This window comes from Eschrichtius robustus, chromosome 11, assembly GCF_028021215.1.
Source record: "Eschrichtius robustus isolate mEscRob2 chromosome 11, mEscRob2.pri, whole genome shotgun sequence".
In the NCBI taxonomy this organism is placed as follows: domain Eukaryota; kingdom Metazoa; phylum Chordata; class Mammalia; order Artiodactyla; family Eschrichtiidae; genus Eschrichtius; species Eschrichtius robustus.
In genome coordinates this window covers 74,592,489-74,607,598 of record NC_090834.1, presented here as the reverse complement: position 1 = coordinate 74,607,598, position 15,110 = coordinate 74,592,489, and the positions used below count along the sequence as shown (strand labels likewise).

The 15,110-nt window shown below is 36.6% G+C and overlaps 1 protein-coding gene across 1 annotated transcript in view; it reads left to right on the top strand.

Annotated features, from left to right (window-relative positions):
• Positions 1 to 15,110, top strand: part of PIK3C2A (phosphatidylinositol-4-phosphate 3-kinase catalytic subunit type 2 alpha) — a 102,713-nt gene that overhangs the window by 47,159 nt on the left and 40,444 nt on the right. The window contains exons 4-8 of the mRNA XM_068554606.1: positions 5,224 to 5,381; positions 6,871 to 6,991; positions 7,645 to 7,756; positions 8,932 to 9,011; positions 9,144 to 9,207. Coding sequence (XP_068410707.1) covers positions 5,224 to 5,381; positions 6,871 to 6,991; positions 7,645 to 7,756; positions 8,932 to 9,011; positions 9,144 to 9,207 — 535 coding nt within the window. The remainder of the gene's footprint in view (positions 1 to 5,223; positions 5,382 to 6,870; positions 6,992 to 7,644; positions 7,757 to 8,931; positions 9,012 to 9,143; positions 9,208 to 15,110) is intronic.

Genomic DNA, 15,110 nt, shown 5'->3' with positions numbered 1-15,110 from the left:
CCAGCTTAGTGCTACTAATTCTAAAATTTTTTAAGTTTTAACTATTTTCTCCCTGTGGCTAAAATGTCAAAACAATCAGTTAATTGGTACATTAACACAAACTACAGTTGAACCTGTTAGGGGTCTGAGTATTTAGAAGAAAAAATTGAGGTCAGACAGTAGATTTCTGATACTCTTATTACCGAGGGAGAACATGGCTTAAACATAGAAGTTTCATTAGAATTAGAAAATGCCTTTTTTTTTTTTTTTGGCTGTGCTGGGTCTTCATTGCTGCGCACATTGAGGTGCGTGGGCTTCTCACTGCAGTGGCTTCTCTTATTGCGGAGCACAGGTTCTAGGCGCACAGGCTCAGCAGTTGTGGCGCGCGGGCTTAGTTGCTCCATGGCATGTGAGATCTTCCCGGACCAGGGATCAAACCCGTATCCCCTGCGTTGGCAGGCAGATTCTTAACCACTGGACCACCAGGGAAGTCCCTGCCTTTTTTTCCTTTATAGGGAGACCTAGTTTTGCCATAAACTTTCTAGCATTCAAAATATTGTCCTACTTAGAATTAAGAGATGATATAACAAGCAAGATTAGAGGAGCAAATATATTTTCTGAAGGTTAGAAAAATGCATTTCTAAAACGTTCTTTTAATCCTAAATGTGTCCAGTGTTCTTAATACACGAAGAAACTGAGACTCGAGAAGTTACCTACCAAAGTTTACTCAGCTAGTCTGTAACAGAGCCAGGTCTCCATTACCTCTGGTTCGGTGTGTTTTCTTTCCATCATATCACTGTATTAGTGAGGACTTCTGTTATGAGTGCAAGAAACCCATCTTAAACTAGCATAAATCAAGGAAGTTTATGTATTGGTTCACAAACCCGTATAGCAGAAAGAGGGAGGATGGGGCAGAGCTCAGTGACAGCAAGATCCAGGAATTCACACACTGTAATTGATCCCTCCTCCCTTTGGACTCTTCTTCTTCCTCCCTTTTCTCCCTGGGCCCTTTCACCATGCATGTTGGCTTCTACTACAGATGGAGTTTTGAAGGCAGGGAATATAGCCACTGATAGCTTAGACTTTGATATTCTAATGGTCTTGTTAGCAGAAAGGAAAGAGTCCTTTCAGTCAGCACCAGATAGAAAAATCCCTCGGAAGGAAGGAGTGGAACAACAAACATTGTGGCCAACTGGATGAGATCTGTTATCAAAAGAAGGAAAAGTAGGGATTTCCTTGGTGGCACAGTGGTTAAGAATCCACCTGCCAATGCAGGGGACACAGGTTCGATCCCTAGTCCAGGAAGATCCCACATGCCACGGAGCAACTAAGCCGTGAGCCACAGCTACTGAGCCTGCATGCCACAACTACTGAAGCCCACGCACCTAGAGCCCGTGCTCCGCAACAAGAGAAGCCACCGCAATGAGAAGCCTACCCACCGCAACGAAGAGTAGCCCCCGCTCACGGCAACTAGAGAGAGCCCGTGCACAGCAACAAAGACCCAACGCAGCCAAAAACAAACAAACAAATAAATAAACAAATAAATAAATTTATTTTTTTAAAAAAAAGAAGGAAAAGTAGATCACTACTGGGAGATTTATTCTGAATCCAGTATTTTCCCCAGTGTGGTTTAAGCAAAGCAGAGTTTGGGGTTCCCAGATCATTTTTGAGTATATTCATCGTTTTTATGATATGGGACTTATTAATATCTAACTAGACTTTCTAGACTATTGGTAACATTTCATTAAAATTCTGTCTTCCTGTGTGTCACCTTTTAACCAGCATTCCTTTTCTTCAGGATGCCTTAGGGGAAAAAAAAGAAGAAAAATATCAGTAGAGTCACTTTTTCTTTCCTGAAAAGGTTACTCTTAACTGTATTTTTAAAACTCATATTTTTCAGTAGACGTTTAAAATAGAAGACACATTTAGGTGACTGAGAATGCAAATTGCATGTATTAGAAATTACCTGTGCCTTTATTCCATTATACCATTATGTATGTGTGGTTAACAGTTTGGAAATAATCTTTTATCTTAATGGTTTGGTATTAATCTGATATGTGTTTTATCTTAATGGTTTGGTATTAATCTGATATGTGTTTTATCTTAATGGTTTGGTATTAATCTGATATGTGTTCATCGAGTTTTTAAAATTTTCTTTCCAAACAAGCCCTGTCTATTAGACTGTGTTGAGTGACTATTGCATTTAAGCTTTGCATGTTGAGAAATTAGGCTCTCCGTGATCTGCCTTTTTTTCTGCATTTGAATCTTAGTGTTATTTACACAAACTCTGCCACTAAGCTAAAATGATCATTTTTATTTATGTGTGCACGTGCGCGTGCGCACACACACACACAAATGGCTTATGTAATATTAAAACCTCAGATGAACTAGAGAGAATGAATTCTTTTTGTAATTTATTTCTGTTAGAGTGGGATTGCAACAAATGTTTCAGAGAAGTAAGAGGCAGAGGTGTTGTTGAAGCCATGTTCTAGAAAATTCTTTCATTCCCCTCTGACCTTGGAGATTGGAGTCAGGAGAAGTCTTGATGTCTTGAAGAAATTAATGTCACTTTCTATTCTTTCCAGTATGCAGATTTTAAAAACAAGTATTTATACTCTTAGTCAATGCCTCATTTTTTGAAATCTCCTAAAATGATTAATTTAATTATTTTAATTCAGCTATGACATTAGTGTAAGATTGTCAGGATGATATTCGTTTACAGTTAAGCCTACTTCTAGGCCTTGTTATTTTTGCTTCTGTGAAATCAGGGAGTTGGACTAGTGATCTCAAGGGTCACTTTCAGTTTAAAGTTCTGTAAAATACTTTGAATCAGGGCATTTAATTATTACTGCATTTTTCTTGCTTTTATTTCTTTTTTTTCTTTCCTTTCACACTCATCAAAATTGACAAAACTTGCTGTTATCTACTAGTTACATAGGTCCAGGGAAAGTTCTCAGAGGGATGTTAGATACCAGTGGAAATTTTTGCTGCTTCATTTGTGGTCTCCTAGGGTAACATGAAAAACTACACTTTACACTTGTCATTCTGAATAGCCTTTAATTTCCTTTCCTCATATATGGTTCCAATCCAATATTTATATTCTACAAAAGTGTCTTGATCCCAAGGATTCCCTATAGGTTTTCACCTCTGCATTTAGTTAATTTTATTCTAAACGACGCTGACTCAAGTTTCTTATAAAGTAGTGTCAATTCAATTAAAAACCCTCATTTTTTAAAATAAATTTATTTATTTTTATTTTTTATTTATTTTTGGCTGCGTTGGGTCTTTGTTGATGTGTGCAGGCTTTCTCTAATTGTGGTGAGCAGGGGCTACTCTTTGTTGCCGTGCGCAGTCTTCCCATTGCGGTGGCTTCTCTTGTTGCGGAGCATGGGCTCTAGGTGCACAGGCTTCAGTAGTTGTGGCACGCGGGCTCAGTAGTTGTGGCTTGCGGGCTCTAGAGCACAGTCTCAGTTGTGGCGCACGGCCTTAGTTGCTCTGAAGCATGTGGGATCTTCCTGGGCCAGGGCTCGAACCCACGTCCCCCTGCATTGGCAGGTGGATTCTTAACCACTGTGCCACCAGGGAAGCCCCAAACCCTCATTTTTATATGTAACTTTTTAATCACTAGAATTTTTGTCCAGTAAATTCTTGTTTTCTGAACTGTCGTCAGGAATTTCTGATTTTCCTTTTATCATCCTTACGGATTTCTGAAAATTGAAGGCTTCCTTGGATATAAAGTTCTTTACTATTTTATATATTAGTTAGCTACGTGATTTGCTGTGAGTATCTTATTTCATATGGTATTTCTTGTTTCATAGGAAACAAGAATACCAAGTATGTGAGAAACAATACAAATCTTAGGCTGGGTCCTATGAAGGTCTTGTCGTTGTGTTACTGAGCGGTAAGCTTGGCAACAATCAGATATTTGAAGATAATGTGTCCATATCTAAAGGTGCATTTCCAACATCAATTTAAGTTTATTACTTTATGTTACCTTTTTTTTTCAATTACATTTCTTTTTAATATTAGATCCTTTGTGGCACTTAAGATCACAGTGCAGAAACCAGATTTATTCATTTATTCATTTATTTGACGAGATGCTTATAACGCTTACCATGTACTAGACACTGTTTTGAGTGTCCTTATAAACTTAATTCACATAATTCTCACAACAACCCCATGAAGTTAGTAGTAGTATTATCCCCAGTTTATAGAAGAGGAAACTGAAGCAGCAAGGAGATTCAATAACTTGCCTAAGATTACACAGCTAGTAAGTAGTACAGTCAGGATTTAAATGTGGGAAGTCTGACTCTAGTGGTAGTGCACAAATAGTTATTTACACTTGCTGCCTGCCTCTCCAGAACCTTTCTTATTGTCAACTCAAACTATTTTATTCTGTTCCTATAACTTGATTATTTTAATCTCTACAGAAGGGAATAGATAAAACTTCCAGCATTCATTCCCTTTATAGCCCTGTGAAAAGCAGATGGGAGAAGTGGAATTTGTCTTCTAACTTCCAGAAGCAAGTCAGTTAAAGGAAGCCCACAGGTTTAAAGAAGGCATCAAATCCTCCTTTGTCTTCAGCTAATAGAAGTGCTGTCTGGAGATGAGCCATACACCTGGCTTATATATTTAAATTTAAACTATTTTGCTACTATGAATACCAAGAATACTTCACAGGCAATTTTTTTGCCATTCCCTAAGTCTTAGAAATCACTTTGAGGGAATAAAGGCCTCATAGCACTGTAAAAACCCATTGTCTATGTTTTTCTATCATGCTAACAACCAAAAACAGTGTGTAGGAAAAAGGATGTCAGAAAAAAAGATTTTAAAAAGACAACAAACTTTTCATCCCTCTGGCAATTACAATTTAGGGCTATCACCTGTATTGTCAATGGTTCATTAAAAATGTACATTTTGTGAAATTATACTGTTTAGCCAAAAATCTGAAGCAGAGAACCTCATTTAATGCTGTGTATCCAGTGTGTGTTTTGTTGATGTTGTTAGTGTTACCAAAGCTGTCCTGGCAGTACTTAATCTCTTTCCTTGGATTCTGTTTATTTAAAAGGCAAATGCTGGTGTTTTGGAGTTTTGACAGGGGTCCATTCATTGCATTTCTCCTGAGCTGCTCTAGAATTGGACAATAACACAGAATTAAATGGCCAAAAGCATGCAAAGCCTTGTTCAGGGCTCTCAAATGCAGCTTTCAAAAAAAGAATTTAATTTCTTGTTTTTTGTGAATAGATTGAAGACCAGCTTTCCATATACCAATCACTGCACAAATCCAGGCTATTTGTTAAGTCCAGTCACAGTGCAAAGAAACATATGTGGAGAAAATGCTAGCGTGAAGGTCTCCATTGAAATTGAAGGATTTCAGCTACCAGTTACCTTTACATGCGATGGTAGGTTCATAGTTCCCCAACGATCTTGTTTTGCTCTGATTAGGGAGAAAATGTTTAAAATGTTAATGTTATCATTCTTTTAATAAACTGACTTTGTTATCATTAGGTATCCTTTAAAAATCTGTGTGTGTGTGTGTGTGTGTGTGTGTGTGTGTGGTAAAATACTTAGCATGCATTAGTTATCCTTTTCCAGAAATTGGCGTTCATATGGATAGTTTTCTGGTTTGGATTAATGAAAAACCAGTTTACCTTTATAACTACATATTTCTCTGAAAGATGCTGAGTAATTTGATTAATCAGTGGCTCTTGGCCAAAACCCAAAAGCATTAGCTAGCAAGGCTAATTATAGTCCTATTCTTTTATATTCTAAAGGAAGACTTATTCTTTTTAAACATACCTTAAATTTTGGTTTGGGGAATCGTATGCAGTAAGAATTAATACTAAAATTGAAGGAAAGTAAGGTCAATAAGCTTCTTGATTGAAGTAAGCATGGATAAGCATTGATAGCAAATGTTTTGATTTGTATCAAATTTTGACTTGATATATCAAGATCTGATTCATTTAAAAATATATCAAATGCCTATTGTTTGGTGCTTCATAAATGTGCACATTTATAGTGTACATCTCTTTTGAGAAATATAACCATATTATAGTAGAAGTGCTTTGTGTGTTTAAATAATAACTGTTACAATGCATATAAATGTGTTCAGAAATGTAGCTGTTGTATTAGATAAAGGTTTTATGGCCTTTTCTGCCAAGCTGTTAATTTTCATGAATTCTGAATGTAGTCACTGTCTTCTAAGTTGAACATAAAAGCTCTAAGTATAGAAATAGGTTACTTTAGTTTTTAATGGTTTGTAATCTTAGTATCCAGCTATTGCGAAGAATGATAATTGAATAATACTTCCTACTTTCTATATTTTTATTCTTCATTGGATAATTTACCAGGCAAATGTCAAATGTTTAAAATGGTGATTCTTTTTCCTTATGATTTGGTTTAAATAATTGTCTGCTAGACACTGCTAAATGTCATCCTTTTTGGAGGAGTCTGTAAAACAGAGGTGGCTATCTTAGTGTAGATCTGCCCTGTCTAATACGATAACCACTAGCTACATGTGGCTATTGATTACTTGAAATATGGCTAATATAGATTGAGATGTGCTATAAGTGTAAAATACACACTGAATTTCAAAGACTTACTTTGAAAAGAGAAAGTAAGATATCCCGTTAGTAATTTTGAAATACCAATTATATATTGAAATGATATTTTGGATATATTAGGTTAAATACAATATATTATTGAAATTAGATTCATCTGTTTCTTTTTACTTTCTTCAACATGGCTACTAGAAAATTTTAAATTGTATATGTGACCTGCATTATAGTTCTCTTATATAGTGCTGTTTTAGATTATAAGAAATACAGTCTGAATAGGTATATACTTAGAGTTGAATGTGTAAAATGAAAATGATGACTAACTCTTTTACAGTGAGTTCTACTGTAGAAATCATAATAATGCAAGCCCTTTGCTGGGTACATGATGACTTGAATCAAGTAGATGTTGGCAGCTATGTTCTTAAAGTTTGTGGTCAAGAGGAAGTGCTACAGAAGTAAGTATTCATTTAATTATTGAGCAACATTTTTGGAAATTTCATTTTAATGGATTAAATTAGAAAAATTTCAAGTTAAATTTATAATCTAAAACCACTTTGGGTCCTAGTGAATTGGTTTATTGGATCAGTTAACTTATATTAAGATATACGTTGTCTAAGACATCATGTCTAAGACAGTAGAGGATCTTGCCCTTAAGAAGCTGATAGTCTTAGATGGGAAGAATGGTGGGCAATTGGTTGACAAGTGAATTTAAAATTGTTTTTCTTTCTGCAGAGAGGCAATAGTTACATCATTATGGACTCCCATTTTCCTTTTGTAGCATGCAGTATTACTTTATACATAGTGTTTAGCTGTGATTTCCTTTTAGTTGCCTGAAATAATCATTATATGAATCTTTTTCTGAACCTACTAGAAATTCTCTGTCCCTGTTTTTTTTCCTTGTTTGTCTTCATCTTCTTTCTTCTTTGCTTTAACTCTTCTCATGTAGAATTATTTCTCTATTTAAATGCTCACACTTGGTTAAAAAAATCTCTGTATTTTACCATTCTCTTCAATTCCTGATGCAGATACAATTTACATTTTACTCTCACCTGTATAATTTCTAGTTTGAGGAGAATAACATTGATGAATAATTGATATATTTTAACAGTAATCATTGTCTTGGAAGTCATGAACATATTCAAAACTGTCGAAAATGGGACACAGAGATTAAACTACAACTTTTGACCTTCAGCGCAATGTGCCAAAATCTGGCCCGAACAGTAAGTGTGTACCCTATAACTGAATTGCATTTGGTTGAATCTAAATAATTTTAGATTAATTTAGATATTAATTATTAAATATTAATTTAATATTAATTTTAGATTAATATTAATTTAGATTAGTATATAATTCTAAATAATTGCTAATCAGCCAATTTGCAATTTGTACATGCTCTGAGAGTTTTGGGTTTGACTGGGAGTGAGGCACTCTTTATCCCCTACAGGATAAAGCAGATGTGGGGAGAGTTTTAGCAGACGGGGGCGGGGGGGAGACTTTCAATCATGGAGGTTTAGGTAGCATACTACTCAGAGTTGGAGGCATGTTTGAAAATCAAAGTGGAGGAATTATAAAAGTTTGGCTTGTAATAGTTTTACACAAGTTACACAATGAAAACATCAGGGTCAGTCAAGGAAAAATGAGGAAGAAGAAAGATTTTGAATGCTAAATATGGTTTTGGGGAGAAAAAGATCCACATTGACCTTTGCACTAAACTGAGAAAAATATATTATTTTTCATGAAATGAAAACTAATTCTCTGTTTTAAAACTATAGTACTTTCTTTTGAGGTTAAAGCAAAATAGAATGCAAGAAATTAGGCCATTTTATTACTGTATAAACACTTGATGACTTTTAACCTCTAAAGAGAATCATTCTTCATTTGGTAGAATTTTAGGAGGAAAAATATCAATCATTTCTACTTTCTCTTTTCTTTATTTTCCTAGGTTTTGCTCCTATGTTAGGTAGAATTTATTACACTTGGGTGGAAACTATTTCACAAAACTCAGTACATTTTAGCAATCATTAGTAACTTCTCTTTTCAGTTTCTTAAGGCATGATGTTTTTGAGTATTTTGAATAGTAAGGGTTATGGTTAAAGAGACCAGTGCCTTATTTATTGCAGGTAAGGTAGAAGGAAATTTGATTATCATTATAAAAAATGCAGAAATTCAGATGATCTCTTCTCATCTGGTTCCCACCCCACCTTCATTTGTCTGTCAGCCATCTTTAAAAGTGCTTTTAGCTCTCCTTTCTCTCTCTATAGCACAGGCCTCGGTTTTCAAAAGTCACTTTCATTTCAAGAATTTATCATACGCTTAACCTTATTTAATTTGGCAATAGAAAGACCAAAGAATGGATTTCATTATTTGGTAAACATTTGTCTGTATGTTTTTTTAGGCAGAAGATGATGAAACACCTGTGGATTTAAACAAACACCTGCATCAAATAGAAAAACCTTATAAAGAAGTCATGACAAGGTGTGGCATCTAAAACATTAATTTCAGGTTTTCAAACGTTACTTTTGGATGTGAATGCGCTTATTTTGGTGAATAAAACGATCATTTTTGCATATGGTATCTTTCAGCCACAATAACTGTTCTTTATTTCAGACATCCTGTTGAAGAACTTTTAGATTCTTATCACAACCAAGTGGAACTGGCTCTTCAAATTGAAGTAAGTCTTAATTCACATTTTGGCTTGATGATTTAAAGATTCTTTTCTCTGTACACTCTTAAATACTAATGTTGGAATTGGATTAAATATTTTAGAAGGACTATTTAAACTATATTCTTGAAGTTGATATTTGATAACTTGTTTTCTGACCCAACATATTAACAAAAATTCTCAGTAGTGCTTGAGTTACCTGAGCTTTATTACTAAGAGGAACCTTCACTTCAATTCAAAAAGCATTTATTGAATGCTTGCTATATGCTAGATGCTGGAGTTATGAAAATGAATGACCTAATCCCCACCTACCAGGAACTTAAAACTAGCGATGAAAGATTTAAACAGAATTTCAATATAGTAAATGTAGAATAGAGGTGTGTGTTGGCGTTCTTTGAGAGATTGATGAGGGGCACTTCTCCCAACTTGAAGGTTCAAGGAAGGCCTCTAAGAAGGGATGCTGCCGGAGCCAAGTCTTAAACAGTATGAGTTAGCTAGAAGATAGTTGGGAAGGGCATGTGAACAAAAGTACATAGGTGTGATACATATGTGGAAGTGTAAGCACTTCTCTAATACAAAGTGTGAAGTGAAGGTTGAAAGATGAAAATGGAGATAGCCAGATATAAATTACCACCATATAATTCATGTGAAGGAGTTTTACTTTATTCTCCAGATCGGGGGCCATATCCAGTCCACTTCCCATTCTTGTAAAGAAAAATTTGGGGGACACAGCCACATCCATTTGTTTACATATTTTCTATGACTGCATTTGTGCTCTAAAACTAAAGTTGAGTATTTGGGACAGAGACCATATGTCCTGCAAAGCCTGAACTATTTACTATTTTCATTTTACAGGAAAAGTTTGTTGACCCCTCCTATAGCCATTCAAGGTGTTTTAAGCAGAGGGTAGGAAGTGGAGTTGGGTGGGGTGGGTGACTTGTTTAGTCTTGAGCTCTGAAGTCACTCTGGCCAAACTGTAGAAGTTAAATTTAGGCTTGGCAGGATTGGTTTCAGGGAGACTACTTAGGAAAGTTTTTGATAGTAGTCCAGGTAAAAGACAGTGAGTGTGTTACCGGTAAAGAGGAGGGACTGATTAACAATATTTAGTAGATAAAATTGGTTAGATTTTGATAGGTAATGAGATGTAAGAGAAGAAGAAATAGTGTAGGATGACTTCCAGATTTCTAGCTACTGTTATACTTTTTATCAATATATAATTATGTTGATTTATCCAATGAATATTACTGAGTATCTCCTCTCTCAAGGCACTGCTGTAGGTGCTGAGGATGTGGCAGGGGACAAAAGAAACTGTAATCCTTGCCCTTTAGAGAATTTACATTCTAGTTAGAGGAAACAGACAATAAAATAAACTAACAAGGTATATGTTATATCAGGTGGTAAGTGCTATTAGAGAAACATAGAGGAGGGTAATGTTGCAATTTCAAATAAGGTAATCAGAGAAGGCCTCATTGAGAAAATGAACTTGAGTAAAGAACTGGAGAAGGAGAGGAAGAAGCTACCTGGTTATCTGGGGGAGAGGTGTGCCTGGTATATATAAGGTCTGCTAGGCTAGGATAGAGTGAGGAAGGGGGCAAGAGTGGAAACAAATCAATGAGGAAGATGTTTTTGCTAGTCACAGGGGAGAGAATGATGGCTTGGACCAGAATTGATGAGACGGGGTTGAATTCTGTGATAATTTTGAAGTTAATGCTAGGAGGATTTACCAATAGATTGGATGTGGAGCATGAGAGAGAGAGAGAAGCATAATTCCAAGGTTTTCTACCTGAGCATTTGGAAATTTGGAGTTGCTTTTAGTGAGGTGTAGAAAACTGAGAGAAGAGCAGGTTTGTGGGGAAGATCTGAACTCAGTTTTGGACATTATGTTTGAGATGACTGTTATTCATCCAAGTAGTGATATTGAGTAGGCAGTTGGATATGAGTCTGAAATTTAATGGAGGAGATCCAAGCTGGAGATAATAAACTGGGGAATCATCAGAATATAAATATTTTGCAGCCATAAAACTGGATGAGATCACCAAGAAAACCACTGCAGGTAGAGAAAAAAAAAAGTTCAAGGATGGAGCCATGGGTATACTCCCATCTTATAATAAAACAAAAAATCCACATCCCCCTGCAGCAATCACTCCACTTCTCTATTCTCCTTATAGCAAAACTTGAAAGTTAATCTTTTTTCTGCTTACACTTCCTCTCTTCTCATTCTCTTATGAACCCACTCCAACCAGGCTTTCATTCTCAGCGGTTCTCTGAAACTGCACTTAAGATCATCAAGGACTTCAATGATCATGATTCCAGTAATAAGTTCTTAGTCTTTCTTTTTCCTAACTTTTCTATCGTGTTTGATAGAGTTGATCGTTTCTTCCTTCTTGAAACACTCACATGGCTTCTGGGATACCACATTCTTGGTTCTCCTACTTCCAATGTCTGCTCTATTTTCACTCTTATTTGTGGCTTCGGAGCTCCTTATGATCTCCTTATCTTCCTGACCTCTATAACATTAGAATGCCCAGGGTGCTCAGTTCTAGGACCTCTTTTCTTCTCTCTGTATTCACATCGTAGGTGATCTCGTTTAATCTCATGTCCTTAAATACCCTACATATGTTGATCATCACTTCAGATTCAAATGTCTATTACTTGACATTTTTATATGAATGTCTGACATCTCAAATTTAAGATATATGAAACTGAATTTTTATGCTACCCTTCATATCTATTCATCAGTCTTCCCCTTCTTAATAAATGGCAACTCTGTCCTTCCATTTGCTCAGGCTAAAACCTTGTAGTCATATTTTATTTCTCAAGAAAAAGATATTTCACATCCCATATGCAGTCTCATTCCTGTCAGCTCTGCCTCGAAAATACATTCAGAATGTGACCACCCTTCATCACTACCAAAACTATACTCCTAGTCAGCTATAGAGTTAACAGCAGTTCCTTACTGGTCTTCCAGCTTCAACCTGTCCTTCTATAGCCTGTCTTCAATAGGCAACCAAAATTATCTTTTAAAAATAAATCACTAAATGCAATGTGGTATCCTGGATTGTATCTTAGAAGAGGAAAAATACATTAGTGGAAAAACTGGTGAAATCTGAAGAAAGCCTGCAGTTTAGGTAATAGTAATTTAATGAGTGTTAATGTCTTAGTTTTGACAAATTTAACATGGTTAGGTAAGAAGTTACTTAACCCGGTTTCCTTTAATGTTGAATGAGAACTCTCTTTACTACTCTTGCAACTTTTCTGTAAATCTAAAATTGTTCCAAAATAAAAAAATTATTTAAAAAAATGAATATAATCACAGAAAGCAAATGTAAAATAAGAGAAAATCAAAGCCAAAAGATGGTTCTTTGAAAAGATTAATAAAATTTATAAACCCTTAAAAATATTAAATCATGCCACTCTTTTGTTCAAAATCCTGTTTACCATCTCAGTCAGTAAAATTCAAATCCCTAATTGTTGCTTCAAGGCCCTACACATTCTGACCCACTACCTCTCTGATCTGGCTTCCTACCCCTTTCTTCCTTTGTTCTAGCTGATCTGCAGGTATGCTCCCCAGCTGGAACCCTTGTGCTTATCCCTTCTTTAAATGCTCTTTCCCCAGATACTTGCATGACTTACCCTTTCAGTTTATTAACGTCTGTGCTCAAATGTTGTCTAATCAGAGAGCTCTTCACTGACCATCTTATCAGAAATAGTAGTGACTCTCTATCATATTTATTCCCCATATTTTGCATAGCTTCATTGAGGTATAATTTATATACTATAAAATTTACCCATTGGATGTGTACAATTCAATGGTTCTTTTAGCAAATGCATAGAGTTGTATAATTGTCACTACAGTCCACTTTTAGGATATTTTCATCACACCCAAAAGTTTCCGTGTACTACTTTTCAGTCATTCCGCATTCCCATCCTCAGCCCCAAACCACTACTGATCTGGTTCCTGTCTCAGTAGATTTGCCTTTAATGGAGATTTCCTGTAAATGGAATCATACCTTATGTAATCTTTTACATGTGATTTCTTTTACATACCACACTGTTCTTAAGCTCTGTCCATGTACTATGTATCCACAATTTTTTTTTTTTATTGCTGAATACTTCCATTGTATGGATATACCACATTTTATTTATCCAGTTACCCAATAACTGACATTTTGAATGTTTGTAGTTTTTGATTATTATGAATAATGCTGCTATAAACATTCATGTATAAGTCTTTGTGTGGATGTAGGTCTTGATTTCTCTTACGTAGGTTTATGGGAGAGGTCAGGAAGTTGCAAAGTTTTGATTCCTCCTGGTCTTAGTTTTCTAGGGATAAGATGTTAATTTATTTCACTAAAATGAAGTTAGGGTGGCAGTAGGGGTTTTGAGGCAAGGAATAATGGTTGGCTTCATCTTCTAAGGGGAATGGGAAAGAGCTGACCAAGGGCTTGTAAAAGGAATGTTAAATGGCACGCAGATGCCTGCTGAAATTGGAGACTGTTGGATCTTTATGGTTGTGAGATTTTCTTTAGAAGAACTAGCTGCCTGGTAGAAGAAGCAGAGAAGTCTCTGAGCTCAGAGAACAGGTTTGGTCAGAATGAGGGTGTGAGGGCTGGAAGCAAAGGAGATTGTGATCAGAATATGATATTGTGGTTAAGATTCTGATAGGGTACAATTATGGGGTTGAAGATGCTGTGAATTTTCCACATGGACATTTTTTTTTGGCTGTGTTGGGTCTTCATTGCTGCGCATGGGCCCTCTCTAGTTGTGGCGAGTGGGGGGCCACTCTTCGTTGCCGTGCACAGGCCTCTCACGGCGGTGGCCTCTCCTGTTGCAGAGCACGGGCTTCAGTAGTTGTGGCACGAGGGCTCAGTAGTTGTGGCTCACGGCTTAGTTGCTCCATGGCATGTGGGATCTTCCCAGACCAGGGCCCGAACCCGTGTCCCCTGCATTGGCAGGCGGACTCCCAACCACTGCACCACCAGGGAAGCCCCACATGGACATTTATGTAACTGAGGCTTCTTATAGAATATAGAGATAAACGTCCAGAGCAAAACTAAGGCATGTAGTAGGGGAAGTGACCACATGTCAGTGGCAAGGCAGATCAGTCAGTCAGGGGCCAAGTCAGGCAACAGAAACTATAGTAGTTTTTTGAACAGGGAAATTTAAAGAATTGTTAATTAGTAAAAGGTAATTAATTACTATAAGGGGTAAAATAGGACTAAAGCAGGAGTTGGCACATTATGGCTCACATGACAAATCTGGCCCGTTTTTGTAAATAAAGTCTTATTGGAACACAGCCTTACTCATTCATTTATGTTATCTGTGTCTGTTTTCATGCAGAGTTGAATTGTGACACACTGTTTGACCCACAAAGCCTAAAACATTTGCTGTCAGGCCTTAAAAAAGTGCCAGCCTTGCTCTAAGGGGTCCAGAAGTAACAGGTGCAAAGAAGCGCAATTATCAATTCTATGTTGAGGAGCAGTGTGGATAGTGAAGGAACTTTGAGGACTTACGATAGAGCCTCTCCCTCAGCCCCAGGCTGATATTTGGCCTCTTTGAAGAGGGTATGGCTATCACAGGAGCACACAGGTTGCCTATGGCAAAGAAATTTGGTAGAGCTGTGAGATTGGAGTAGCATGGCTTGAGGGTACAGCTGGAGCGGGTTGTTGAGGACCACTGGGCTTCCATACTGAATTTAAAAATAGAGGACTGGAACCCTGATGAGAAGTACCTTCCTGCTGTTATTGCCTTTGAGTGTCCTTTCAGTGCCCTCTATTGACAAAACCTAACATTGTGCTAGCTGGCAAAGGAGAAATGTTTGTAAGGTCAAGTTCTAGTATCACAAAGTAGAGCAAAGAAGGGTGGATTAGGAACTGATAGACAATAAATTGATAACTGGCACATAAAAAATG